Consider the following 27,036-nt stretch of genomic DNA (forward strand, 5'->3'; position numbering starts at 1 on the left):
GTGTGTGTGTAAACATGTGATGTGATCAGTGATATGTGTATGTGTGTCTGTGTAGAAAACAGAGGTGAGCATTCATGCTAAAGATCTAATTACTCTGCTAAAGATCCAATCATCTTGTTAAAGATCTAATCATCTTGCATAATGACAATCATATTGATCCACAATTCTCTAACATTTCCCTCCTGTTTGTCATTTTGCAAGGAACTCCTCTGTAATATACTCTCAACCATACACCACTTCACGAAACATTTTCAGAGCATGCATCATTTATACACAGGCGTCCGGCAGGTCATTCATGTCATGTTGCTGCAACAGTACATTGTCAGTAGCAATCATCTCATACATGGTAAAATACATCCTACAAATAGGCTAATCAATACCAACAGTCCATGAACAGGAGTTAATATTTTCAAAAGCATATGCCACCATGGTCCAGACATCAACCAAGCCATCCCTGGGGATCCTCCTGGTGTGCGTTCTTCCACATACTTCTGCAATGCTGTCAGGCTTTGTAACACTGCATACACTCCAGTCGTGTATGCATCATTTCTCTGATGGCCATCTGTTCTTCTCCAAGGACTTTCCCAGGGTCTTATTCATCCTTATGTGTCCCACCAGTACATACCTGTTTCTACGTGTGTTCCAACTTCCCCAACCTCAATCCACAGGAACAAACCTTGCATGATCTTGGCTCTGGGTCCCCAGAAGTGAAATCCCAGGGGACGACGCTCAGATCAGTGAGCCCACTGCTCGTGCTCAGTAGGTCCCTCTTTGTCCATGATCCTGGATGGTGTTCAATTCTCTCCATGAAGAAGACATGGTCTGATAATTTCAGGAGGGCATACAGACCACCTCACTGTACTGGTAAAGATGGATAGGCTTTGTGTCCACATAAGAAATATCAGTCTGCCAGAATCCTCGTACCATTAGGTGTTGGTTCGATCGTTGAGCATTTGGTAACGTTCTGTCTTCTCTCAGTCATTGTCATCTGGTGTGAAGAGTCAAATGCACAGTCTACTGCCCGATGAGGTTCATCACTTGCACTGGCATTCATCAGACCCGTCAGGCACTTAATTTGAAAAGCGCTATATAAATGAAATCCAATCCATTTTTTAATTCTGTTCAAGCGGGGACAAAAGGAATAGGTGACATTGCACAAATGCCGTGGCAAATCCCCAACCTGGACTGCCCTTCACACACATGGGTAACTGGGCTGCTTCCAGTTTGTTTAGCAGTGTAATTTCCGGCAACGGTTCAGATACTTGGGGCCAGGCCAGCAGGTCTGTCTTACCACCATTCCAGCTACTGGTGAATCAACCTTCCCATTCAGGTTCAGGGGAGTTGAGAAGTTGACAGTGTTCCAAGTACTTTTACTCCTGGGTGCATGGCAAACGAACTGTTTTGCTCTTGGTGATGCTATACGGCCACAGTCCAGAAGAATGTGTAGACCGCGGCATGTGTGCACAAACATAACAATTAGTCTTGTTGTTTATGTGAGCGGTTGTGTTCATAAACTGCCATTAGTAATTTGTTGAAAACCCGTGCGGGTACTGGATGTGGTTAGCTTTGTCCCAGTGCGCTCCTGCCAGCCCACTCAGGGTCAACAGGCCCAGTAAGGTAAACAACACATTCCCAGCCATTCTAAATGAGTTGTATGGATCAGTTAATTTCTTCAGTGGTTTGAGATCAAGACAACCCTAAAAGCCACCTGCCCTTTGTAGCTGGACTTCCACCATTAGTCGGAGTTGGCCTGGAAATGTGTTACCTTCTTGCAGTGCGTTTGATGTATCCAGGTGTGCCTCTCAGCTATCTTCATAGCTGTGGGCGTCGTCAGCAGCGTCTGGTATGGACTTTCCCAGCGTGGGCCCAATTTTCTGGCTTCAGGCATTCTTCCTGTAGGTGAATCAGAATCACCTGGCAGATTGTTTATACTCATGACTTTTTTGCTTCTTAGCATTTTAATCATCCAGTCTGCTAGTGTGTTCCCTTCTTCTGCTTTTCTTTCATCACTCCAGAATACTGGAACTTTGAATGGTCTACCATATATGATCTCAAATGGGGTTAACCCATTGTCAGTTGGTGTAATTCTCATGTACCTTTTGCTTGCAACATATTATACATCAATCAATCAGTTTTCCTGTAGACTCCTGGTGGAGCATAGGGCCGCAACAACACCACGCCAACGGACTCTGTTCTGGGCCGTTCTCTTCAGCTGGGTCCACGTCATTCCGGGGGCCTTCACTTTGCTCTCGACAGATCTTCTCCACATATTATACATGCTCTACAAAACTTTTGTGAAAGGGTATTGAATATAAAAATGTGAATATGAAATGTTTTTCTACTGCTGCTACTATGATCCCTCCTGTTGAGACATGGCATCGCCCATGGCTCAAAATTTCAGCACTCTTGCAGAAGTTCTCATGATGAACCACAGTGATACAAAGGAAAAACCTTCTTCAGAGTATCAAAGTTTGCATGGCAAAGTGAAACACCATTAGGTGGTCATTCACGGGAAAGTGCTGTCAGTCATTCCCAGTCACAAATTATGGCTCCTGGTGTCTGTGCTGTCTACAGTGTCATAATTCCATCGCTGATCTCCCTCTGCGCTGTCGATTGGAGCTTGGCACGCTCACTTCATCCTTCAGTTTCCCTTCCAAAGCCACTGGAGGATTGGGGCAGAGCAAGTCGTACACCCTAGTCGTCTTCCTCACCGTCAACGTAGAAAGTCTTTCACTTGAGTTTGGATTTTGCTGTTCAAAATCTCCTCTTGACGATGTCAAGGAAGCCCAGTGGCGCAGACCTCTGCTTTAGCTCCTTTCTAAGTTGTCAGCTGTGCTGGAAGTGATCTCCGCTCCTCACTGGTCACTTGAAGCCTCTCTCCTGGTCTCAGCTCCCATCTGCATCTCAGTCTCTTTTTCCATACCACTCACATCACGGCACCTGTAATTCAAAAATGAAAACTACCCTGGAAAACCCCCATCTGCCACCTTGTCCTCGCCATGTGTCAACTTCACACAGCTAGGGATGCACAAAAAAAGTTGCACATTCTCTCTTAAAAATTCCCGGGCGTCTCCCTTGGAGTAGCTCTACTCCAAGCCCGTAAACCTGTCATAAGAAAAAAACATTAGCCAATGGCTTTCATGTTAAATCTCTTTAACTCCTAGCTCCGCCTGGAGCCTGTATCCTAGAAGACAAAATCTGTAAGTTAAATCAAACTTCACATTTGCAAGCAACTGTAGATCAAAGACTAATAAAGCATTCAGCACCACAGAGACAAGTGTCATATGCAGTTTTCCTTTCCAAATCATTAAAACACTACTGTTGCCATAATTTGCCCCAAATCATGGATCATCCCTTGTATTTATTCCAAACTACTGTAATCAGTGACTTTCCTTAAGCAATGTCACTCACTCATTTTACCTGTATGAGCTCAATAGTGGTCAGATAATGAGCACAACATCAAACTATTCTGTGATCACTGCACATCCTGCTTCATTGTCACTTGTCTGTCTGTATGTGTGCTGAATCTGCCACAAGCAGTCTTTGAGAGAAACAAACATTAGCAGTGGAGTGTCCTGGTGGTCAGGCCTAGGTCAACATTCCAGAGGTGCTGTAAATCATAAAGTTGCCAATCTGCTGCTGTAAAAAGAGTGACACTGGTTTCAACACAGTATGTTTCACACTGTATACTCAATTTCCCAACAACACAATGTGATAGCATCACCAGCACATAGTCAGTAAACACAGTTCTCTTCACACAAAAATCAGTAGCCCAGAAAAATTACAGCTAAAGGTTAGATCTGCAGGGCCCACACACTCATGTGACCTTCAAATTTCCCCCTCTGGTCTCCTCCTGCAACAAAAGAAACAAACATCCATACATATAGTCAGCCCAGTCAGTTCCCCATTTTTTCATTGCTGCTAGCAGAATCTCTCATCACATTAAGTTTCTACGGTCAGCAATATGACATCATTTCAAAAAGAAAAAAGAATTTAGACTGGATTACCTCACTGAATCCTTTTAACCAGGGAGTCACTATCCAATTGTGTACCAAATAAGTGGCTGTCTCCAGAGCCCATTGTAATGTGGAGAAGCTTATTTTGCGTTCGTTTCCCGACAAAATGTTGTGTAGCGCTTTCAGTTCCAATCTTGCAGGCCTGCTTAAATGAGAGAGATTCCCAAACAAAACTCTCAGTGCACTGTGAAAGTAAAAATTAAGACGGCCTAGTTAAGCCATGTCTAAGCATGCTCTTCATTTTAGGAGGGTAAATCAAACCAAAACTAAGTGGCAGGTTCAACTTTGCAACAAAAGAAAATGTATTAGCCAGATTAATCCCCCAAACATTCATCCATCAGCATGCACACCACACAGCAGAACCTTAATGTCCTATTAGATGCCAAGTTTCTTCCCATGTAACCAGGCGTGTGCAATGGTAAAACCTTCCCACACATCTGAAACAAGAAACTCAATGATCTATTAGTCTCACTCATTCAAACTCCTCTCTCTGGTCTTCATGAGCTTCATTGTATGTGTGCATGTGTTAGTAGGGTTAAGGCATTTTCTGTTTGTGTGTGTGATTTTGTGTACCTCTCTCTTTGCAGTGCTTCAGACACCTTCTCAATTCTCCGCTCCAAGGCAGTCAGTTTTTCATTCCCCAGGTTCGCTAACCCAATTTGATTTCCCACACTAAACAACAGCATTCCTCTGTGTCCTCCCCTGCTCCTTCCACTGTGGCCTTCTGCAGCAGTCTAGTGGCCATTCTTCTCTTCAGTTTTGTCCTGTGCAATCCCCACTGTCTCTTTCCTTGCCATTTTATGCTGAAGTCAAATTCAGACAGTTCTCTCAAAGGTCCATTCACATACAGTGAAGTTACAGGTTGTTGGAAACACATCTCCATCCATCCAGTTATGATGATGGTTTTCTCTCCTTGCTGATGCCGTTTGCCCATACTGCTGCTGCTGAACCTCTCACTGCTCAGGATACTGGTGTTCTCTCTTGGCCTTCCATGTTGTTGCTTTTGGAACAGGATTTCTTGTCTCCAGAGAGAGGTTGCTGTCCTTGGAGCTTGCTTTTCAGGATGAGGAACACATGGAAGTGAAGCTGCAAAACAATTCAGCTAAAAACTTGGCCTGAGTGTTTCTAATGATGTCAACCTACAATTTTCGTCTGACCGCTGCACGTGTGGAGATTGATCCAGGTCTGTTTCCTCACCTGCAACTGACACACTGAGACATTTTGATCATTCTCATCATTGCTTAAACAACACATCCCCCCTCTCTGGATTTGGACTCTCCTTTCTTAAAACCAGAAAGTGAGGTTGTAGTTGTTCTACGTTGAGAAGCACAAAACCCTCTTTATGTTATTATTGCTTATTTTCATCAAAAACGGTCCTATTTTTTTTTTTTTCTTTTGTTTTCTTTTGTTTCTTATGTCCATCTGGGGGCAGTTGGTGGCATGCAGTACCGCCATCTCCTGCCAGTTGGAGACAATTGCTTTTACACACATTACTTAGTGCACTCACGCATTCACCCTCACGCACACTTTAGGCCTATTGTCCATCCATCCTCCACGGACACCGCGGTGTGTCACCACACACAGTGGTGACGAGCCTTTTTGCGTGTCCCAGACACTAGGCTATATGCAGTCCCTGACTACGACTTTAACACGGCGATAAAGACTTTCACACTCGCACGATTATAGAGATGCTCTCTTTTTTTACTGGCTTTTGTGTTGCTTTCGAATGCAGGGAGGGTCTCTGGATCCTGTCAATCGATGCCCAATGAGGGGAGATCAGATGCTATGTCACCGACCTGGTAACGAATTTGCGTCCCTGGGCTTTCGTCAGGCGTCCCAGACGTCCTGGCCGCTAGCAGACTTCGTTGTGTCGTCTCCCTCCTCGATGAGTGGCGGTGTCTTGGGCTCGGCTGGAAGGACCAAAATGTGTTGTTGGGTCTAAAAATAGCATCAGTCCTTTCACTCACTGTCAACTTACAGACTTCCTCCACATAACAATCTCTTATATTATATTACAAGGACGTCCAGTAATTACAACAACAGGCCTGACATACTTAATACCGCAAACCTACACAATTTCGACAAATTTAAATTAACCGTCCGACAGATAAAGTCTAACTTTTTTGTCATCAATTAACCAGTATCAGTCCCGGACTGTGGCCCGATTACTAAAGCCCTAAATCAATTTACAAGCGTCTGACGCCCAAGGTCCGACCTTTGCTGCCCAAACAAGTGCAAACCACCGTTCCGAACGGTAAACTGATCCAATCAGTAGCTTATTAAGGAGCGTCCTCAGTTCTCCACAGTTGCCAAACTGGACTATCCCTCCCAGAGGAAAATGCCATGCGTCCGCGACAAGTTGGAAGCGTCACCTTCGAACAATGCACTTCTTAGAACTTCCCAAGTTCCGTCCTAAAACAATTTAATTACTTTGAAGACACCCCACAAAATCACACAAGCAATTCTATTGATGTCCAAGCCCGGCTTTATATTCAAATGAGACTTTACTGTCACAAACAATTGACCAATTACCTATTATCCTATATTCTCTTAACATTTCTCTCTTTTCTCTTTTCATTTCTTTATCTCTTTAACTCAGTATGTCATCTTTCAAAGTTTCATTACCCTTACTTCAAAGCTTTACCTTATTCTCAAGACTTTAGTTTTACCACTACTGAGCCAATTTAATATTAGGTTTGTGCCTACCTTTAAATCTTTTTAGACCGGTCTTCTGTTCGCCTCATATCAGATCCAACCTTCGGCCACATTTGTTCTCTCTGTTGCAAGAAGATCCGGGCGGAAACACCAAATATTAAAACCCGATTCTTTGATCCTGTCACGGTTCTGGGTCAGTTTGACCCAGTATTTTGAGTTGTTATGTTTTGGTGTGTTTTTGCATTTTGGATTCTTTCCTTATTATGATGCTGATGATTATAAATCTATGTTTCAGTTATTCTTGTTTAGGGATTAGTTCGTAGGTTTTGTGTTCTCATGTTTATTGCAGGTTTAGTTCAGTATCTAGTCTGTCTCGATGTCGTGTCTGCACTTTTGTTTAGTGGTGTCTTGTTTCCTGTTTTACTCTGAAGGTTCATGTTCCTGTCTTATGTTAGTGTTTCCAGCTTTGTTCCCCCTGTGTCATTAGGTCTTATTCCTCCCAGCTGTGTTCCCCTTCTGTCTCTAATTCCTTGATGACTTCCTCAGTGTATTTAAGCCCAGTGTGTCTTTGTGTCAGCGTCGCGTCGTCTGTGTATTTCCCCTCTGGTCAAGTTAAGTGTTTTTCAGAATTCTGTGCAGTTCATGTTGCCATTTGGTTTATGTTGTTTTTCATGCAGCCGCACGATGAGGTTCCGTGTAGGTCATGTTCATGTCTGTTTCGTCACGCCATTTGGTTCACAGTTTCCATGCATCTGCACAGCATTCTGTTCACAGTGATCTTAGCTATTCCTTTCAGTCAGGTTAGTGTTTTTCCAGTTTAGGTTTTTGGTTAGTTGCAGTCTCTGTCCCTGTTATGTTTTGTCTACCCCCTTCTGCATCAGCCCAATAAAGGCTCGCTTTCAGTTTAAGTCCACTCCTGTCTCCTCGCCTGTGTTCGCGCCTGGGTCCACCTCACACACTCTCCACACGGTCTGCCCCCACTGGCCGTGACAGATCCCCATGATAGAACAGAGAAAACCCGACTCATAGTGGTCAAAACATTTTATGTCTTTTTATTCAATCATCTTCCGGAAGAGAGAGACCCCTGTACCGCCCAAACGCCAGTTGCAGGATCTCTAACATTACAAGCTCAACATGTGTCTTATATGGTGTTATTTCAGTACTTTAAACGTCACAGTTTCGATACCAACATTCCTTATATGACAAAGTTCCTCTTTTCTGTGTCTTATCTATTAATATGCCTGTGCACTAGAACTTCCTGTGCAGCTTCCTGGATATGACTCAGTAATAAATAATAATTACTAACAGACTTTTGAAAATCACAATCTGTCAATTAGTCTATTGAGAACGAGTTTCCTAAAATAGTATTTAGCAGTCTTTAGTGTCTTTAGTTCTAATCTTGTATTTTGATCAGCAGAGCTCTGATAAGTTCAGATCCCCCCTGACCCCCCACTGTGGCACTCAGCACTGCATGTCCTGTACCCTATGACTGCACACCAATCACCCAACCAATGTGATCGTCATGTATGCTGATCACACCACCATGTTTGGGCTCATCTCTGATGGAGATGAGACAGCGTACAGGGAAGAGGTAGAGAATAGGGCTGTGCGATATGACCAAACTCTCATATCCCGATATAAGACATGTACCGTCCTGACAATGATATATATCACAAAAATTCAACATTTTCTCTAAATTCTGTGAATCTCGGACAACTCGACCTGTGTGAAGTGTTCTCAGCTGGGCGTCGTGTACCTGGAGTCGAGTGTTCTGACCGATGCATGAAACTAAATATTTTTAGATACCGGTTGTAACGGCCACCATTTTCTTTGTCAGTATTTATTACAAAGGGGCCACATACTTTGTTTACCGTCGTTGTTGCTAATGACAACGCATAAAAACAGTCGCTTGTCCGCCCGTAGTGTGGCTATTTTAAATATAGACACTACAGTGACCATCAAAACCATGAAAAGGTATCATCAATAAAAGTTTATTTTGTGACACCAAGAAACAAACAATAGCATATAATATGAAATGACAGACGCTTTCATATCGTCATCTGATATAGATCGTTATATCGAACAGCCCTAGTAGAGAACGTGTCCCGCTGATGCTCAGAGAATAACCTGAAGTTGAACATCCTTAAAACCTAACCCAACTCCACTCCCCTCTCATTATAAATAGAGAACAGGTGGAATCTGTCTCCACCTTCAGGTTTCTGGGCACCCACCTCTCCACTGATCTCACCTGGACTCACGACACCATCGCCCTGGTAAAAACGGCCCAGCGGCAGCTGCACTTCCTCCGTGTCCTGAGGAAGAATAACCTGGACGAGAAGCTGCTGCTGGCCTTCTACTGCTCCTCAGTGGACAGTGTGGTCTGCTGGTGTTTGCACTCAGGGGCCATGACCGAGTACAGGAGGGCTGCACAGAGGGTCATTAAGCCCACCCAAATTATCATTGGCTGCCCTCTGCCACCCCTGGAGGCCATCATCAGATCCTCCTGTCTCAGGTAAACCAGGCCCATGACAGCTGACCCCTCACACCCCACCCACCACCTGTCTTCCGCTGCCCTCTGGTTAGCAACTCAGGTGAATCTCACACTAGGGCTGCCACAAATGATTGTTTTGACAGTCGACTAGTTACCGATTATGTTTGCACTTAGTCGACTAATCAAATCACGCATACATTGGACATAAAACGTTCAGCCTATTGCACCAGCATGCATCTGCTCTTATATAACTATCATTAACTTACAGCTGAAGTGTTTAAGGTATGTGCTAACTAAAAATAAAGACAACATGATAGTTTTTTTAAACTTTTAATAAAATTTGCAGATTGTCTTGGTGGAGTTTAATAAACTCAGCCGTCTGCTCCTTTCTATCTAAAATATAACAGGACAAATTTGAATAAATTCTCAACCATCTCACACTTCTGTGTAATCAGTATTCCGTTTGAAATTTATTGAGCTGTGTGAAAACTATAACTTTAATCTCAGCCAAGCTGATTTACTCAGGAACAAATAAAACACTGAAAAAAGCCAAACAATAACATTTTAAGTTATTGTGACTTATATACCATGTTTAACCTGAGTAGTGAAAGACCGCGGGGGTTTGAAAACCATGTGAAGGGAGTTCTCTGTTCCCGCCGGCTCCAGTGAGCCTCAACCTCCTGGTCAGCTATCGAGCTGCTGGGTAACAGACGTCTCCGAAAATGTCGGAGCACTTTTGCAAATATGTGATGTCTTGATAAACCAAGCAGATATTTGAAGTTTACACAGCTTCATTCTCTCCTGAAAATATCTTAAAAGTTTATTTTGTGACCCAGAAAGAGGAATGAGAGTAATATTAAAACTAAGTAGCTGCTGCCATTTTTGGAAACTTTAATTGGCTGGGCCACGCTATGACTTCCGGAATAGGTTGGACCACGAAGGATACACCCGACCCATCCATCAAATCCGGGGAAAAGGAGGACGCATTTTTCGGCTGCATTTGGAGGAGTCTTCAAATTTGGAAAGCCTTTGTCGCGTCAATGTGCCGTAGTCGACCTACAAATGCGGACTCCGAAGGATGCGACCCCTGAGTTTGGACACAGCTACGATACCAGAGACGGCTTCTTCTCCTTCTGCGTTTAATAGCAGCTGGCATCCTTGTAGATGCTGCCATCTTCTGTTTCAGTCAGTTACTACACTCTTAAATCCTACTACTTATTCCTGTGTCTTTCATGATCTTACAACGCTTCAAACGACGCGTCGACTATTAAGTTAGTCGTTGACGATTTTGATAGTCAACGTAATTGTGACTAGTCGACTAATAGTGGCAACCCTAACTCTCTCTCTCTCACACACACACACACACACACACACTTTGTGAGGTCAGACACCGATGCTGGAGAGAACTTTATCTTTGGTACAATGCAGTTAGAAAAGTACTGTTGTCCAGGCAACCACCAAACTCAGACTCGTCTATCAGATTGCCAGATGGAGAAGTGTGATTGGTCACTCCAGAGAACATGTCTCCACTGCTCTAGACCCAATGGCATCAGATGCTTTCATTGTGCTTGGTGATGTAAGGCTTGGATGCAGCTCGGTTGCCATAAAACACACATTCCATGAAGCACTGTTCTTGAGGTCATCTGAACGCCATGTGAAGTTTGGAGGTCTGTAGTGATTTACAGAAAGTCAGCGACCTCTGTGTCCCTCAGCATCCACTGACCCCACTCTGTGATTTTAACACTTCATGGCTGAGCTCACTACCAGCTGACAGTGGAATATTTAGTAGTGAGGAAAGTTCACACATGGACTTGATGCACAGGTGGCATCCTATCATAGCACTACACTGGAGTTCACTGAGATCCTGAGAGCTAGTCATCCTTTCACAGATGTTTAGAATAGAATAGAATAGAATAGAATAGAATAGAATAGCTCTTATTACAATGAAAGGCAGTTTGGCATCTCTCCATGTGTGTAAAATACACAGTAGTGTAAGTATTTTCAATATAACACAGACAATTTTACAGGGTAGAGTGCTCGGATGGCTTTGTTCTCCTAAAGTCGATTACCATTTCCTTGGTCTTGGCTGTGTTCAGATGCAGGTTGTTGTTGTCACACCATCGCTTCAGGTGCTAAACCTCTTCGCTCTAGGCTGAATCATTGTTGTTGTTGATCAGTCCTATGATGGTGGTGTCATCAACACATTTTATAATGGTGGTACTGGTGTGGACTGGAGAACAGTCATGGATGAAAAGTGAGTATAAGAGGGGACTGAGGACACACCCATGTGGGACACCTACGTTCAGATTGAGGGTGAAGGATGTATGCTCTCCCATCCTGACGTTCTGGGGTCTGTCGCTCAGGAGAAGCAGTTTGTGGAAGCAGTCTGCATGCCTAGGTGCTGAAAGTGACTGGAACACTTGAAGTCTGTGGTTCAGTAGTGACTGAATACTTTTGACTGTATAGTGTCTGTGAGCTGAGTCTCAGGAGAAAGTGAGACAGTGACACGAAGCAAACAAGTCGTTCTTACAAGGGACGTCAGAGAAAAATAAGAAAATGTTTTAGAAGCAGCAAACTAACTCAAACTGATTTGAGCAATCAGCAGTTACAGAAAAGTTTAGAGTTGCTGCACAAAGACGTCACAGCAGGTAGTGTCAGTAATATTTCACACACTTTTCTCTTTTAGGTGGAGAAGACTGCAGTGAATGTTCACCTGAAATATTTTTGTCTGATTGGTTTGATTTTTTTCTTTTAATCTACTTCATGGATATGACTCATTACAAAAATGGTAAAAGTAACAAAAAGAAGTTTTGACAGAAATGTAAACATGTTGTCTTGTGAGAATAAGTTTCCTAAAATAACATTTAGAATTCTGTAGTTCTAATCTAAGTTTTGTAGTTCGATCAGCAGAGACCAGAGCTGTTAAAATGATTGTGGTGAAGCTTCACTCCTAAGACTTAACTTAGGAAATATTTTGAAATGTTTCAGCTCCATGTAGACGTCCTGGAGCCTTCATTTCACAGCTGCTGCACACAGAGAAAAGTCTGATTACTTTAACTCAGAGGAAAACTTATCCTGATCAAGATGAGGCTGGGGGTAAAGAACAGGAGAATCACAAACATAAATAATAAATGAATAAATATATATAGAGGAGCAGCTGGAGCCAGTGTGGACATAGAGGCTGGTCACCAGGAGAACCCAGAGACGCTACAGAAGCTGATTTGTTAGTGTTCCCTTTGATTGTTTCCTTTCCTTGGTCTTTCCTACCTCTCCTCTCCTCTTGCCTTGTAATTGTTGTTTGATTTGACATTAGGACCAGTGTGCAGTGTGGGTTTCCCTCAGACTGTAAGAGTCAGGGGGCCAACCCTCTCCCACTCAGAGTCAGCGGTGGGTTGATTGTAATAACTGAGAATGGGAACACCGATCTTCTCCTTTCCCTATGTCGGCCCCTTTCAACAGTTTCTGACATTGTTTCTGTTGCAGATATGCTAACAATGCTAATGCTAAAGGCTGCACAACTAATGTTCAGCTGGGACAAGAATTACATGTTGTGTAGTTCAATAATAAAGAAGCAGCAAAGACAAAGATGTTTGGACTTGTGTGTGTTTGGTCCTGCAGCTGGAGCAGCTGTCAGAAACCACATCTGTAATGTGGCACCGAGTACAGTCTGACTGAAAGCTGTGACACTTTTTACATTCATTCATGTTTTAGCTGCTTAGTTTATGCTGGAGGGGAACCTGCTCACCTTGGATATGTTTCTGGTTCTGCAGACAGTGCATCTGCTCATACTGGGGCCAGTCTGCTTCATCAGGAGACTCCTCCTGTCCCCAGTGTGGAGAAAGATCCAGAACCAGAGCTGGACTGCAGACAGCCAGTCAGAGCAGCTGTGTACAAAGTAAGACTGAACATCTGTCTGCTGATGGACTCATTTCTGAAAACTCGACTTCTTGTTGTGTTGTTCAGACATTGAAGAGTTTTCTTTCTCTTTAGTCTCATTGTTTTTCTTTCTTTCAGCAGATGTTGGTCTGCAGGAGGTTTTAGATGAACATAAAATCAGTCTGAGGAAGAGATGTGAACGTGTGACTGAAGGAAGTGATGAAACAGGAAGTAGAACCCTCCTCAACACCATCTACACTGAGCTCTATATCACAGAGGGACAGAGTGAAGAGGTTCATACCCAACATGAGGTGAGGCAGCTGGAGACAGCTTCCAAGATGGACGCCCTCCATGACCGTCCAATCAGGTGCAAGGACATCTTTAAAGCCTTACCTGACCAACAGAGACCCATCAGAGTGGTTCTGACCAACGGCGTGGCTGGTGTTGGAAAAACCTTCTCAGTGCAGAAGTTCACTCTGGACTGGGCAGAGGGCTTGGAGAACCAACATGTCAGTGTGGTGGTTCTGCTTTCATTCAGGGAGCTGAACCTGATCAGAGATGAGCAGTACAGTCTTCTGGAGCTGCTCCATGTTTTCCATCCAACATTACAGAAGGTCACAGCAGAGAAGATGGCTGTCTCTCAGCTTTTGTTCATCTTTGACGGCCTGGATGAAAGCAGACTTTCATTGGATTTCACCAACAGGAAGCTGCTGTCTGATGTCACACAGAAGTCATCAGTCAGCCAGCTGCTGACAAACCTCATCCAGGGGAATCTGCTTCCTTCGGCTCACGTCTGGATAACTTCCCGACCTGCAGCAGCCAATCAGATCCCTCCTACATGTGTTGACAGGGTAACAGAAGTACGAGGCTTCACTGACATCCAGAAGGAGGAGTACTTCAGGAGGAGATTCAGTGATGAAGAGCTGTCCAGCAGAATCATCTCCCACATGAAGACATCCAGGAGCCTCCACATCATGTGTAGTATCCCAGTCTTCTGCTGGATCACTGCTATGGTTCTGGAGCACATGTTGACTACAGAGCAGAGAGGAGAGCTTCCCAAGACCCTGACTGACATGTACTCACAGTTCCTGCTGGTTCAGACAAAGAGGAAGAAGAACAAGTACCATGAGGGACATGAGACGAGTCCACAGGAGCTGATGGAGGCTGACAGGGAAGTTCTTCTGAAGCTGGGGAGGCTGGCGTTTGAACATCTGGAGAAAGGAAACATCATGTTCTACCAAGAAGACCTGGAGCAGTGTGGTCTGGATGTGACAGAGGCCTTGGTGTACTCAGGAGTTTGTACAGAGATCTTTAAAAGAGAGTGTGTTATCTTCCAGAAACCAGTCTACTGCTTTGTTCATCTGAGCATTCAGGAGTTTCTGGCTGCTGTCTACATGTTCCACTGTCACACCAACAGGAAGACAGAGGTGCTGAAGAACTTCCTTAGAGAAAAACGTATGTGGTTCCTGACTCGATTGAAATATTCTTCTACTTTAAATGACAGTGATTATAGTGACAAGTCATCACTTGATGTATTTCTGAGCAGAGTCATTTACAAATCCCTCCAGAGTAAAAACGGCCACCTGGACCTATTTGTTCGCTTCCTTCATGGCCTCTCTCTGGAGTCCAACCAGAGACTCTTAGTAGGTCTGCTGGGTCAGACAGAGATCAGTCCAGAAATCATCCAGAGAGTCACTGACAATCTGAAGAAGATAAACACTGATAAAATCTCTCCTGACAGAAGCATCAACATCTTCCACTGTCTGATGGAGATGAATGACCTCTCAGTACATCAGGAGATCCATGAGTTCCTGAAGTCAGAGAACAGATCAGAGAAAGAACTCTCTGAGATCCACTGCTCAGCTCTGGCCTTCATGCTGCAGATGTCAGAGGAGGTTCTGGATGAGTTGGACCTGCTGAAGTACAACACATCAGAGCGGGGACGACTGAGACTGATTCCAGCTGTGAGCAACTGCAGAAAGGCGCGGTGAGTCCAGATGTGATCATTAACATCATTAATTAGTGTAGATTAGTAGTTTCATTCTTCAGATATACACAGTACTAAACGACTCTCATTAGTTTGAGTTTCTCAGATAAAATTATATTTTCTGTTGATCAGGAACTGTGTGTGCACTTAGCACGATCCTGCATTGGTAGTCCTACACTTTGTGTTGTAGAGTCAAATCTACATGTAGGACCTGTGTTGGGTCATTAGGGGGCAGTATTATAAACCTGCTGCTGCTGTTGTTGGTCATTCAGACGCTGCTGTTAGAGAGAAGACAGAAATAAGAATCTATGAAGAGCTTCTTTGTAGTAAGGTGAACTCCAATGCTAAAAACTGTGACAAATATCCAGAGCAGTCACCGTCTGAGCTTCTCCTCTGTGCTCTTTTTTTTTCTTATGATTTCACCATCGCTCTGTTTCTGTTCCTCCTTTAGGCAATTTATCAGCTAGTGAACAACTATGGGCTGTTATTTTAGTGTGTGTGTCATGATGTCATCAGTGCTTTAAAGACGGTGGTAGATTTAGGTTGTAACCACAAAGTGTTTGTGTCCGTACACTGCAACCTTCCACACCAACCTTCTGATTGGTTGTTGACCTTGGTTACCTGTCCACTCTCACATGTTTCTGTTTGCTCTGTCTTTGCTGTCTCCAGCCTGCTCTCTCCTTTCTCTCCCTCTCTGTCTTTGTACCGTCACTCAAGTTCAATGGAAACAGTGACATTTACAAACCAAAGACAAACTGATCCATGTCAGTTTATAACAATATTCAAAGTGAATACAGGCTGCTGCTGGACACAGACAGGTAACATCATTTTGACTTGCTGTCACCTGGATCTGGAGTCATAAACACTGAATCCCAGAAGAGGAATACAAATCCTTTTCTGCCAACTAGCAATATACCAGCAGACTAATGGCTCAGAAAGCTAAAATTAGCCAATCATTTCTTTGTTTAGTTCCCCTGAAATCAGATCTGCAGATTAAAGCCAAACAAAGATTCTCATTAAAAGTCTGCAGGTCTGAGAGAGACTGAATCATTCTGTCATGTCAAACACAGTAAGAGGAGCTGAAGCACAGATTTGAAGAGCAGATGTTCATCACATTATGACCTCACTCTGTTTTGTCTTCATATAAATTCACTCTTTATTTATAATACAGATTTTCAGCTTTTATATTAACACATTTTATATTTTCTATAATCACAGAATGACACGGTGTGGATTCTCAGAGACTCACTGTGAAGTTGTGGCCTCAGCTCTGAAGTCCATCCCCTCCCATCTAACAGAGCTGGACATGAGTGCAAACAACCTGCAGGATTCAGCAGTAAAGCTTCTGTCTGCTGGACTGGAGAGTCCAAACTGTCGACTAGAGACTCTGAGGTGAGTTTACTGTCTGCAGCTGTTGTTGTTTGTCTATATTTCAGATCTTTTATTGATGTTTGAAACTTTCTTTAGTTCATAAATGTTCAGGATGTGTTTGAAGACAAATGTGAAGAAGTTTGAGTGCTTTCAGAAATGCTGTGTCTTTCCTAATGACTGAACAACAGCTTTTTCTTTTGGCTCCAAACAGAAGTGACAGACTTGAGCAGGGTTCATTTAAAGGCTGACAGAAGTGGAGTGGTGACAGGGAGATGTTTGAGAGGAAAGTTATTCATCCTATGCCCTGAGTGGCAGCTCAGAGTACCCAGCCTTCTTGGAGTCCCTGGGTAGGGTGCTCAACCTGGAGACTCTGTTGTCCTTTTGGGAGACTTCAGTGCTCATCTAAGAAACAACAGTGAGAAGTGGAGGGGCATGACTGGGAAGAACGGCCTCCCTGATCTGAACTCGAGCTGTGTTTTGTTATTGGACTTCTGTGCAAACCACAGTTTGGCTACAATGAACACCGTGTTTGAACATAAGAGTGTCCATAAGTGTACGTGGCACTAGGATACTGTAGGCCGCAGGTTGATGATCAATTTTGTAATCGTATCACCAGGCCTGAGGCCATATGTTCTGGACACTCGGGTAAAGAGAGGGGCTGAGCGTTCAACTGATCACCACCTGGTGGTGGGTTGGGTCAGGTGGCAGGGGGAAGACGCTGGTGCGCCTAAACGTATAATGAGGGTGCACTGGGAATGCCTAGCAGAGGGTCCTGTCTGCGAGATCTTCAACACACACCTCCGGCAAAGCTTTAACAGCATTCTGAGGGAGACATTGGAGACATTGAGTCCGAATGGACCATGTTGAGCATCTCCATTGCCAAAGCTGCTGCACTGAGCTGCAGTCACAAGGTGGTCGGTGCCTGTTGTGATGGTAATCCCCAAACCAAATGGTGGACACCATAGGTGAAGAGAGCCACCAGGCTGAAGGAGTCCTATCGGGCTTAGTTAAAACGTGGGACTCTGGAGGCAGCTGATCTGTACCGACAGGCCAAGCGGAACAGGGCTCGGGCAGTGGCTGAAGTAAAAACTCGGGTGTGGGAGGAGTTTAAAGAGGCTATACAAAAAAACTTTTGGACCGCCTCGAAGAGATTCTGGCAAACTGTTTGGGGACTCAGGAGGGGAAAGTGCTGCTCTACCTGTACCTGTATTGTGTATAGTGTGGGTGGAGTGCTGCTGACTTTGATTGTCAGGAATACTTCACGGACCTCCTTAATCCCACTGGCACATCCTTTGTGGAGGAAGAAGAGTCTGGGAACTATTATCCCAGATTCTTTTATTCTTCTAACTGGACAGAGAAGACAGACTCAGGGGTGGTCAGAGCTTCTCCAAAATCATCTTTATTTATAATTTCGGAAAAGGAGAGCTGCTAACGTGCTAAGCATCTGCAAGTCTGAAGCATTACAGGCCTTATGTGCATAATATAGTCTGCTCACCCCTCCCCTCACAAACTCACAACCGTCACTTCTCTATTTTAATTCTACATGTCTGTCACATAGCTGCAAAAACACCTGTACTCTAGCTCCTCATGTCTAGTTTTATGACCCAAAGGTCATTTTCTGTTATTCTCTTCTACCGACACAAACTTAGGCGAAACTCTCTGCAACTCCGCATGAAACTTCCTGTTCTGCTAAGCAATCTAATGACCTATGTCACACTTTTATAACTCAGAGGTAGCCTTCTTTTATACAGGCCTATTATCAAATGCATAAAACAAAAATAAGCAGAGAATAAGCCCTAGGAAAAATATCTTTTTTCCTAACAGAACAAAAGGGATGACCCGCCAATCTACAGGGGCGAGGTCACTGACGAAGTTAAACCAGAGATCAGGGGCAGTACGTCTGGACTGGTATACCTTGGTGGTGGTCCCCATTTTTAAGAAGGGGGACCAGAGGGTGTGTTCCAACCACAGGGGGATCACACTTCTCAACCTCCCTGGGAAAGTCTATGTTAAAGTGAATTGTTAAATATTGTCATTTTTATGCTTACCACCTCTACGTTGTTTCAAACTCTGTGTTCAAAGGCATTCCTTTGTCCCCCTCCCCAGCCTCTCGAGGTTCTGGGGGGAGGCTGTAGTGTTTTATCACAAGCACATCCTATGTGAAGGTTTGTTTGATGTTTGGCAAGCTTTCTGCCCTTTTTATGGCTGCACTGTGTTGTGCATGGTGAACCAATACAGGAATTGAACCATATATTGGGTGTGGGGGAGATTACCCACTTTATGACCAAGGATGTTGTTAGAAACAGTTGTGATCAGGAGGTCACACAAACGCACCCCCATGCCACACACACACATTCTCACATGCACACAGACACATTCTTGCACACGTGCTTGCACATGCTTACACACACACACACACACACACAGTGCCTTGTCTTTGTAACCAAGGGGGGTTAACGAGGGGAGGTACTTGTGTAAACTATTGTTTATTGTAACAGGGTTTTCCAATAAAAGGCAGCGATCGGAGGCCAGAGTTGGGGTCATTTTGTGGTAGGATTTGAAGTGCGTTCCTGAGACACCGACTGGGGCCTCCCTTGGGCATGTAAATCAATCGAAGGCTGTTGCCTTGTGTTTTTCCTTCACGGGAATAAGTCCCTAGATCAGCGGGGTCTGAGTTTAGATCCAACAGTCTACACCAGGGTGCTGGAAAGGAGAGTCCATCCGTTAGTCAAACCTCGGATACTGAAGGAACAATGTGGTTTTCGTCCTGGTCATGGAACACTGGACCAGTTCTTTATCCTCTCGAGGATACTTGAGGCCATTTGGGAGATTGCCCAACCAGTCTATATGTTTTTTGTGGACTTGGAGAAGGCATTTGACGTATCCCTGGGGGGTCCTGTGGGGGGTGCTCCGGGAGTATAGGGTGTCTGGCCCATTGCTACTGGCCATTCGATCCCTATACAACTGTTGCAGGAGCTTGGTCCACATAGCCAGCAATAGGTCGGACTCATTCCTGGTGGGTGATGGGCTCCGCGAAGGCTGCCCTTTATTACCAATTCTGTTCATAATTTTTATGGACAGAATTTTTAGGCGTTGCCAAGTGGCGGAAGGCTTTCACTTGGGTGGGCTCAGAATCTCATCTCTGCTTTTCGCGGATGATGGCTTCATCAGGTGGTGGCCTCCAGCTTGCACTGAATCGGTTTGCAGCCAAGTGTGAAGCGGTGGGAATGAGGGACAGCACCTCCAAATCTAAGGCCATGGTTCTCAGCCACTAAAAGGGTGGGCTGCCCACTCTGGGTTGGGGACAGTGTCCTACCCCAAGTCAAATCAAATCAAATCAAATCACTTTTGTTGTCACATTACATGTGCAGGTATACTGGTACAGCACATGCGAGTGAAATTCTTTTGTACAAGCTTGTGAAGCTTGTACAAGCTTCACAAGCAACAGAGGTGTGCAAAATACAATACAATAATGTAAGAACAAATTATAAGAATGGACCACCTACCACCTGAGCTCAGGTGGTAGAGCAGATCAGCTACTGATCAGCTACTGATCGGAAGGTTGGTGATTCGAACCTTGGCTTCCCCAGTCTGCATGCCAAATAACCTTGGGCAAGATACTAACCCCGAGTTGCCCTCCGATACGTTTGTTGGAGTGTGAATGTAGTTTAGGTTGCACTTGAGTTTAGAAGTGCTTTTATGAGTGGGTGTGAATGGGTGAATGAGGCATGTTGTATAGAGCGCTTTGAGTACTCCGGGAGAGTAGAAAAGCGCTATTAAGAATCAGTCCATTTACCATTTACCATAAATCTGAGGATTATAACAATAAATATATGTGCAAATATAAGAGTGCATGCGCATAACTGAATATGTATAGTAAATATGTATACCTACATGTCTGTATGTGTATGTGTGTGTGTGTGTGTGTGTGTGTGCGTGTATGTGTATATACATATATATAAAATTAAATAAAAATAACATATACAGAGGTGGGCAGTTGGAAATGTGCAAAACAAGTGGCATTTATGTACAGTATGGAGTGCATAATGTTGAAGTCCGGTAAGAGAAGGTGTCTATGAAGTGTTCAGAATCTGTCGAATCTTTTCAGTCTCCTGAGAAAGAAGAGGCACTGCTGTGCCTTCTTCACTGTATTGTTTATGTGTGCCGACTATGTGAGATCCTCCACCAAATGTACACCAAGGAAACGGAAGCTGCTCACTCTCCCCAAAGCAGCTCCATTGATGGTGATGGGGGTGTGTGCTTCTCTGCACCTCCTGAAGTCCACTATAAACTACTTTGTCTTTGCGACATTGAGGGTGAGATGGTTGTCTTGGTACCAGTGGGTCAGGGTGCTGACCTCCTCCCTGTAAGCCGTCTCATCACCTTTGGTTATAAGACCCACCACTGTAGTGTCGTCCGCAAACTTCACAATGATGTTGGAGTTGTTAGTGACCATGTAGTCGTAGGTTTAGAGTGAGTACAGGAGAGGGCTCAGTGCACACCCCTGTGGAGTACGAGTGTTCATTGTGATGGGGGATGAGGTGATGCTGCCCAGTCTGACCACTTGGCGTCTGTCAGACAGGAAGTGCAGGATCCAGCTGCAGAGAGAGCTGCTCAGTCCTAGATCCTGCAGTTTTCTTGTCCAACTTTGAGGGAATGATGGTATTAAACGCTGAGCTGTAGTCTACAAACAGCATTCACACATACGTGTCTGTCTTCTCTAGGTGTAAGAGGGCAGTATGTAGTGTCAGGGCTATAGCATCATCAGTGGACCTGTTGTGGCGGTATGTGAATTGTAGAGGGTCCAGTGAGTCGGGTAGTGCAGGGCAGATGAAGTCCATGACCAGCGGGCTACCAGTCGCCAGTTGTTCAGTAATGAGATGGTGGAGGATTTGGGTACAGGGATGAGGGTGGCCATTTTGAAGCAGGCTGGGACTACAGACAGAGAGAGGGAAAGGTTGAAGATGTGTGTAAACACTCCAGCCAGCTGAGCCGTGCATGACGTGATGCAGCTGGGAATCCCGTCCAGACCAGTAGCTGTGCATGCGTCCACCTTCCTGAAGCACTTCTGCACATCGTCCTCAGACACAGTGTGCACACTGACGTCATCCGCAGTGTGCAAAATGTCCAGTCTTGTGGTGTTTGCCGTGTCCAGTCTGGCGCAGAATACGTTTAGATCCTCACACAGAGAGGCCGTGGTCTGCGGTGTGCTGGTTTTCCCTCTAAAGTCTGAAGTGGAGGAGTTTAAGTATCTCGGGGTCTTGTTCACGAATGATGGGAGAAGGGAGCCGGAGATGGACGGCGGATCGGTGCTGTGGCTGCAGTGATGCGGACGCTTTACCGGTCCGCCATGGTGAAGAGACAGCTAAGCGTCAAAGCGAAGCTCTCAATTTACCAGTTGATCTACGTCCCTACCCTCACCTATGGTCACGAGCTGTGGGTAGTGACCGAGAGAATGAGATCGCAGATACAAAAGGCGGAAATGGGCTTCCTCCGAAGGGTGGCTGGGCTCTCCCTTAGAGATAGGGTGAGAAGTTCAGCCATCCCAGAGTGACTCAGAGTAAAGCCGCTGCTCCTTAACATCAAAAGGATCCAGTTAAGGTGGTTTCGGGCATCTGACAAGGATGCCTCCTGGGCGCCTCCTGGGCAAGGTGTTCCCAGCATGTCCCACCAGGGGGAGGCCCCGGGGCAGACCAAGGCTGGGAATGCCTGTTCCCCTTACAAGCTGGAGGAGGTTGCTGGGGAGAGGGAGGTCTGGGCTTCTCTGCTTAGGCTACTGCCCTGCGACCCGGCCCCAGATAAGTGGAAGAAGATGGATGGATGGAGGTGAAGTTGGGAGCTGTGATGATGTTCATGGAAGCAGATATGGCTGCTACAGAGACGACCCACACAGCTGCTGTGGTGAGGTGTGTTAAAGCAGAGGAACACAGAGCAGCCTAACACAAGTCCAAACATGACAACACAGCAGGATTCAGGCTCTGTGAGAGGATTTCAAACAGAAGCTGGTGAGGAGAAAGGACTCTGTTGGAATGACTACAGAAAGAATGCAGCTGAGACCAGTCCAAGTGTTTCCATGGAGCCCAGTCTAACATTCATTTATACACTAACATACAGAAGTAAATGGGAAAATGAATGTTTATTTATTTCTATTGGCTGTCAGTGAGATTTCAGAGCAATCAGAGACTGTGGGTCTGTTTATGAAGTATAATTCATGTGCAGTTGTTGAAGTCATAGAATGAGAAATGGCAGTTTTGGGGTATTTCCTGCTTTCATTCTCTTGCTTATGCTGATGAAAATGTTTATTGACGTGCGAATTCATTCTTCAATGCTCGATTCTGCCTGAACAATGTGAAAATTTTGGTTTCTTGTTTTTGTCTAACACAATTCAACACACTGAAGCATCGACCTGATCCATTATCAAACAATGAAAACAGGAAAGAGAGACAACTGGCCTTCAAAGTAAAAGCTGCTCCTTTTGAAGCATGTTGGTGGTAAAATGTCAGAAGAGCTGAAGCACATAAATGATCACCGTGCCTAAATATTAAACCCAATTGATATATTTGTGTGAGTGTTGCACAGCTGATGGTCGATGGCTGCGCCTGCTGGAGTGTTGTGAGTGTTGTGATTCAGGTGTAGATGTAATGACTCATTCATCATATTTATTCCTTTCATGAAGCTCCTTTTTCTCTCACTTTGGCTCAACGTTATTGAAAACAGAAGAATTGTTTTCACTTTGTAAAACATCTCAGACTCTTTCTGCCCGTGTCTGACACCTGTTGCATTATGGGCAACAGAGATTCCAGGCCAGCCAATCAGAGTAGAGTTTGACAAGAAAGCCAAAGATGGCCTCCAGTGAAGGTGGGACATGATGGCTGACATGACTGCAGACTGGAGCCTGAACCAGGATCTGCCAGTTCCATGTAATCCCATCATTTTAATGTCATTCTGTTCCGGATCAGATGTGGAAACATCACTGCCTATTTTATTGTTCACGCTAAATCCATGATGGCTCCGTGTGGCCACGGCTGGATTTTCAGCTTACAGAGCCCCGGGCACAAAATGTGATGGAACCTCGCCAGCTGGATTTGAATGCTCAGCTTCTTTTCCTTCTTCAATAATTAGACATACAGGGCACACAGTGTGTGCACAGAACAGCTGGAATCATTATGGAGGCATCACTGGAATATGGAGAGGAAGCATCACAGTACAGCTTCACTGAAGCTTTAAAGTCTCTGATATGAAATGAGAAATGAAGCAGTCAGAGCTTTTTCATGAGTGGAAATCCACTGTGACTGTGAGCTGCTGCTACAGCTTCCAGATTAGCCAGCAGCTCATCCTGCTCAACATTTTCTCACCAACTTTAATGGAAGTGATGGTCAGGGTGGCCTCCCTCTCCTCTTCTTCTCCTCTTCCTCTTTCATTTGTAAAGCCACTTTACAAGACTAACAGCCTCGGCAGCAGAGGGGAGAAAGGCCGGCTGTAACACCTCCACTGCAGATTTAACAGCACTTCATGTCATCTGTGTTCAGTAAACCGACATCATATAGTTCATCTTTTCCCCAGCAGAGGACCCACCCATCTCAATTAACTAGCTTACATGAACGAATTAGTGGACATAAGTGGACAGATACATTCAGAAGTACTTCAACTGCTTTCTCTTTATTCTTTATCAACTCTGTTAGTTTCTCTCAGTTTTCTGTGGAATGAAGCTAACAGCAGGCTAATAAGATGCTGACCAATAGGTTTCTATTAAAGGTTGTAATTTGTATGTGGAAAAAGTGCTTTGGCTCAGCAGGGATCAGCTTACAGTTAGAATACAGCTGCTGGATGGGATTAGCATGTCATAGCTATCTACCAAACTGCTAACTGGGGAATTTCAGGCCATCTATGAATCATTTTTGCTAACTGTTTATTCAGCTTAGGCTCACAGGGCTGCAGCCTGTGCCCTAGCTGTCATAGGGCAAGAGGCGTGGTCCACCTGCACAGGTGAGCAGTCCATCACAGGGCCAACAGAGAGAGACAGAGAAGCACTCTCTCACATCCACACCTACAGCCAATTTAGAAGCACCAATGAACCTAAGCAGCATTTCATTGGACTGTGGGAGAACATCCAACCTCCACAGAAAGGCCAACAAGCTTCAACCTACAACCTTCTTGCTTTAAGGCACTAGTGCGAACCACTTTTCCCAGTTTCGGCCCAAATCCTGCATTTTCCTGTTTCTGACTCCAGGCCAGCTCCACTAACACTTTCTCATCAGACACTGCCACCTAGTGGAGGAAGTCTTAGTTCCACTTGAAGCTTCAGATTACAGTTAGTTCCTTTACAAAGAGGTGGAGGTGGTGGGGCCACAGCACCATCATCACTGAGTGCCACAGGACAATTAACCTTTGTTTCCATATGCTGGGAACTTCCTGTTGTTCCAAGGAGGACTGGAAAATGTGTAAAAATCTCCCAGTAAGTTACTCACAGCACACTTCAATCATTTCTCTCCCACAGCATCAGGACCAGGGCTTTTTCTCTCTTTGGTCCCACTAAGAGATTTCCACACAAACACCTCATCAGTGGGACTCTCAGAGCTACCAGCCCTTTGCTACAATCACAAAGCTCTTCATTGAAATCAATGATATCAAAGCTGGAATCAAATGAGTCCAAGTCTTCTGCTGATTCAGCATCACATTCATCTTTGCTCCTTGTTCTGCATCCCCACCATGGACTTCATTCCTTTCCAAGCCAGCCTTGAGTGTCCTTTATTCAGCTCATCCTCTGCTTTACTTTTACACCTGATTTTAGCAGCTTTATCTCTCTTTCAACAAGTTTCTGTGCCTCAACCTTTTTCTTCTCTCACTAATAACAAGGCAGCTTCTTCTGCCTGAGAATATGTTGGAGTGATTTAGTAATCCAGGGCTGCTTATTGGGGAAAATACTTCCTGTTTGCAAAGTAATCCCCATTTTTCCCAGAAAGAAATGTAAGTAGAAATCGATGATCTAAGTGAGAACATGAGCCTTTAAAAAGTCCCAGTGGGTGCAGTCAAAGCAGTCCCTCAGTTCCAGTATAGAGTCTTTGGTCCAGACTGGAACAACTGTGTGCCCAGTTTGAGCTCTCTTCAGTCCTGTGACCTGACAGACCCAGAGGGGCCATCACATCACATTTAGAAGCTTCCCTAATGGAGCCACAACACATGTCCAATACTTAGTCTGTCTTGTTGGACAAATTATATAATAATAATAATAAAAAAATTGGAAGAAATGATTCAAGGACTTAGTCCCAGAACAGAGAAAACTCTGCACAGTTTCCTGTTTGAAGCTGCTTCCTGTTGGCTTCAGCTGTTCGGAGTTTCCATTTTCTAAACTTCTACATTCTGAACCTTCTTCAGCTCTGAACAGATGATGAAACACTGAATGATTTCAAGCACTTTGTCTAATAAACTTACATCTTTCATTCTTTATACAGATTGTTGCGCTGTGGTTTGTCAAAGATCAGCTGTGATTATCTGGCAGCAGCACTGAAGTCCAACCCCTCCCATCTGAGAGAGCTGGACCTGAGCTGGAACAACCTGAAGGATCCAGACGTGAAGCAGCTGTCTGATATTAAAAAGAGTGCACACTACAAACTGCAGTATCTGTGGTCAGTAGAGTGATGGAGTGAGTGGGTGGTGCTGTCAGCAGTATTGTACTAAACACAGTCAGTATGAAACAAAGATCCAGTGTTTCCTGTAAAGCTGCAGCTTCTCAGTGAAGCTGTGAGAGGAGAATGGTGACAGGCTTCAGGATTGGAAACAAACACTTCCTGTTTCTGACCTTTATGGTCACCATAGTAATGGCTGACACGCTCTGATCAAACACTGTCAACAACCAATCAGCTCTCTGAACAAAGCAGCACGCAGACCAATGACTGCATTCATTTCCAGGTTTAAAGCAGTGAAGAACACAGTCTGTAGGTGAGGAAGAATTTAGTGAGAGCAGATGTTTGGATGGAATTCCTCCAGTTAACAGCTGGAACCGTCCATCTGGTTTTTTGGGCTTGTTGTTGGGGTTCCTACAGTGCTCAGAGTGGACACACCAAGATTCTTCTAATGAATGAAAGTTCAAAATCAAACTAGGAGTGAAAAACATTTTCATCAACTTCAATAAAAATCCAAAGATTAGAAAAAGTGAAGCAACAATGAGTCCTAGTACAGTCCCAGCACTGAAGTCCCTGCTGCTCTTTATACTGGATGTGCTGCATCACTGACTGACAGCTGATGAAGAGTCTCTAGAAACACTCGTTTATCTCCTCTGCTCTTCCTTCTTCTCTCTGCAGGTGGTGATGATGGTAAACAGGACGGTGTGTGTGCTGAGAGAGGAGCAGCTGTGTCCTGATGATCCAGAGAGGTTGAAGCAGCAGCAGCTTGTGTGTAGAGACGCTCTGACTGGGCCATGTTACTGGGAGGTGGAGAGGAGAGCTTCATCCAGCAGTGACTGACAGAGGAATGAAGTGCAGATGACTGTCAGTGCTGCAGAGTGAACTGCTCTGAGAACAGCTCCACTGTCAGACACAATGTAGAGTCCAGCATCATCCCTGTGTGTCCCTCTGGATCTGACAGAGGATCATCAGTGTATCTGGACTGCTCTGCTGCTGCTCTGTCCTTCTACAGTCTCT

At 44.7% G+C, this 27,036-nt stretch overlaps 1 protein-coding gene across 1 annotated transcript in view; it reads left to right on the plus strand.

Moving 5' to 3' along the window:
- Positions 1-26,734, plus strand: part of LOC102077581 (NLR family CARD domain-containing protein 3-like) — a 28,281-nt gene extending 1,547 nt beyond the window's left edge. The window contains exons 4-10 of the mRNA XM_019357274.2: positions 12,933-13,057; positions 13,177-13,523; positions 13,806-13,813; positions 14,234-15,025; positions 16,244-16,417; positions 25,849-26,022; positions 26,698-26,734. Of these exons, the coding sequence (XP_019212819.2) occupies positions 12,933-13,057; positions 13,177-13,523; positions 13,806-13,813; positions 14,234-15,025; positions 16,244-16,417; positions 25,849-26,022; positions 26,698-26,704 (1,627 nt within the window). The 3' untranslated portion in view covers positions 26,705-26,734. The remainder of the gene's footprint in view (positions 1-12,932; positions 13,058-13,176; positions 13,524-13,805; positions 13,814-14,233; positions 15,026-16,243; positions 16,418-25,848; positions 26,023-26,697) is intronic.
- Positions 26,735-27,036: the final 302 nt, after the last annotated feature.

The sequence above is a fragment of the Oreochromis niloticus genome, unplaced genomic scaffold (genome assembly GCF_001858045.2).
Source record: "Oreochromis niloticus isolate F11D_XX unplaced genomic scaffold, O_niloticus_UMD_NMBU tig00008834_pilon, whole genome shotgun sequence".
Classification (NCBI taxonomy): domain Eukaryota; kingdom Metazoa; phylum Chordata; class Actinopteri; order Cichliformes; family Cichlidae; genus Oreochromis; species Oreochromis niloticus.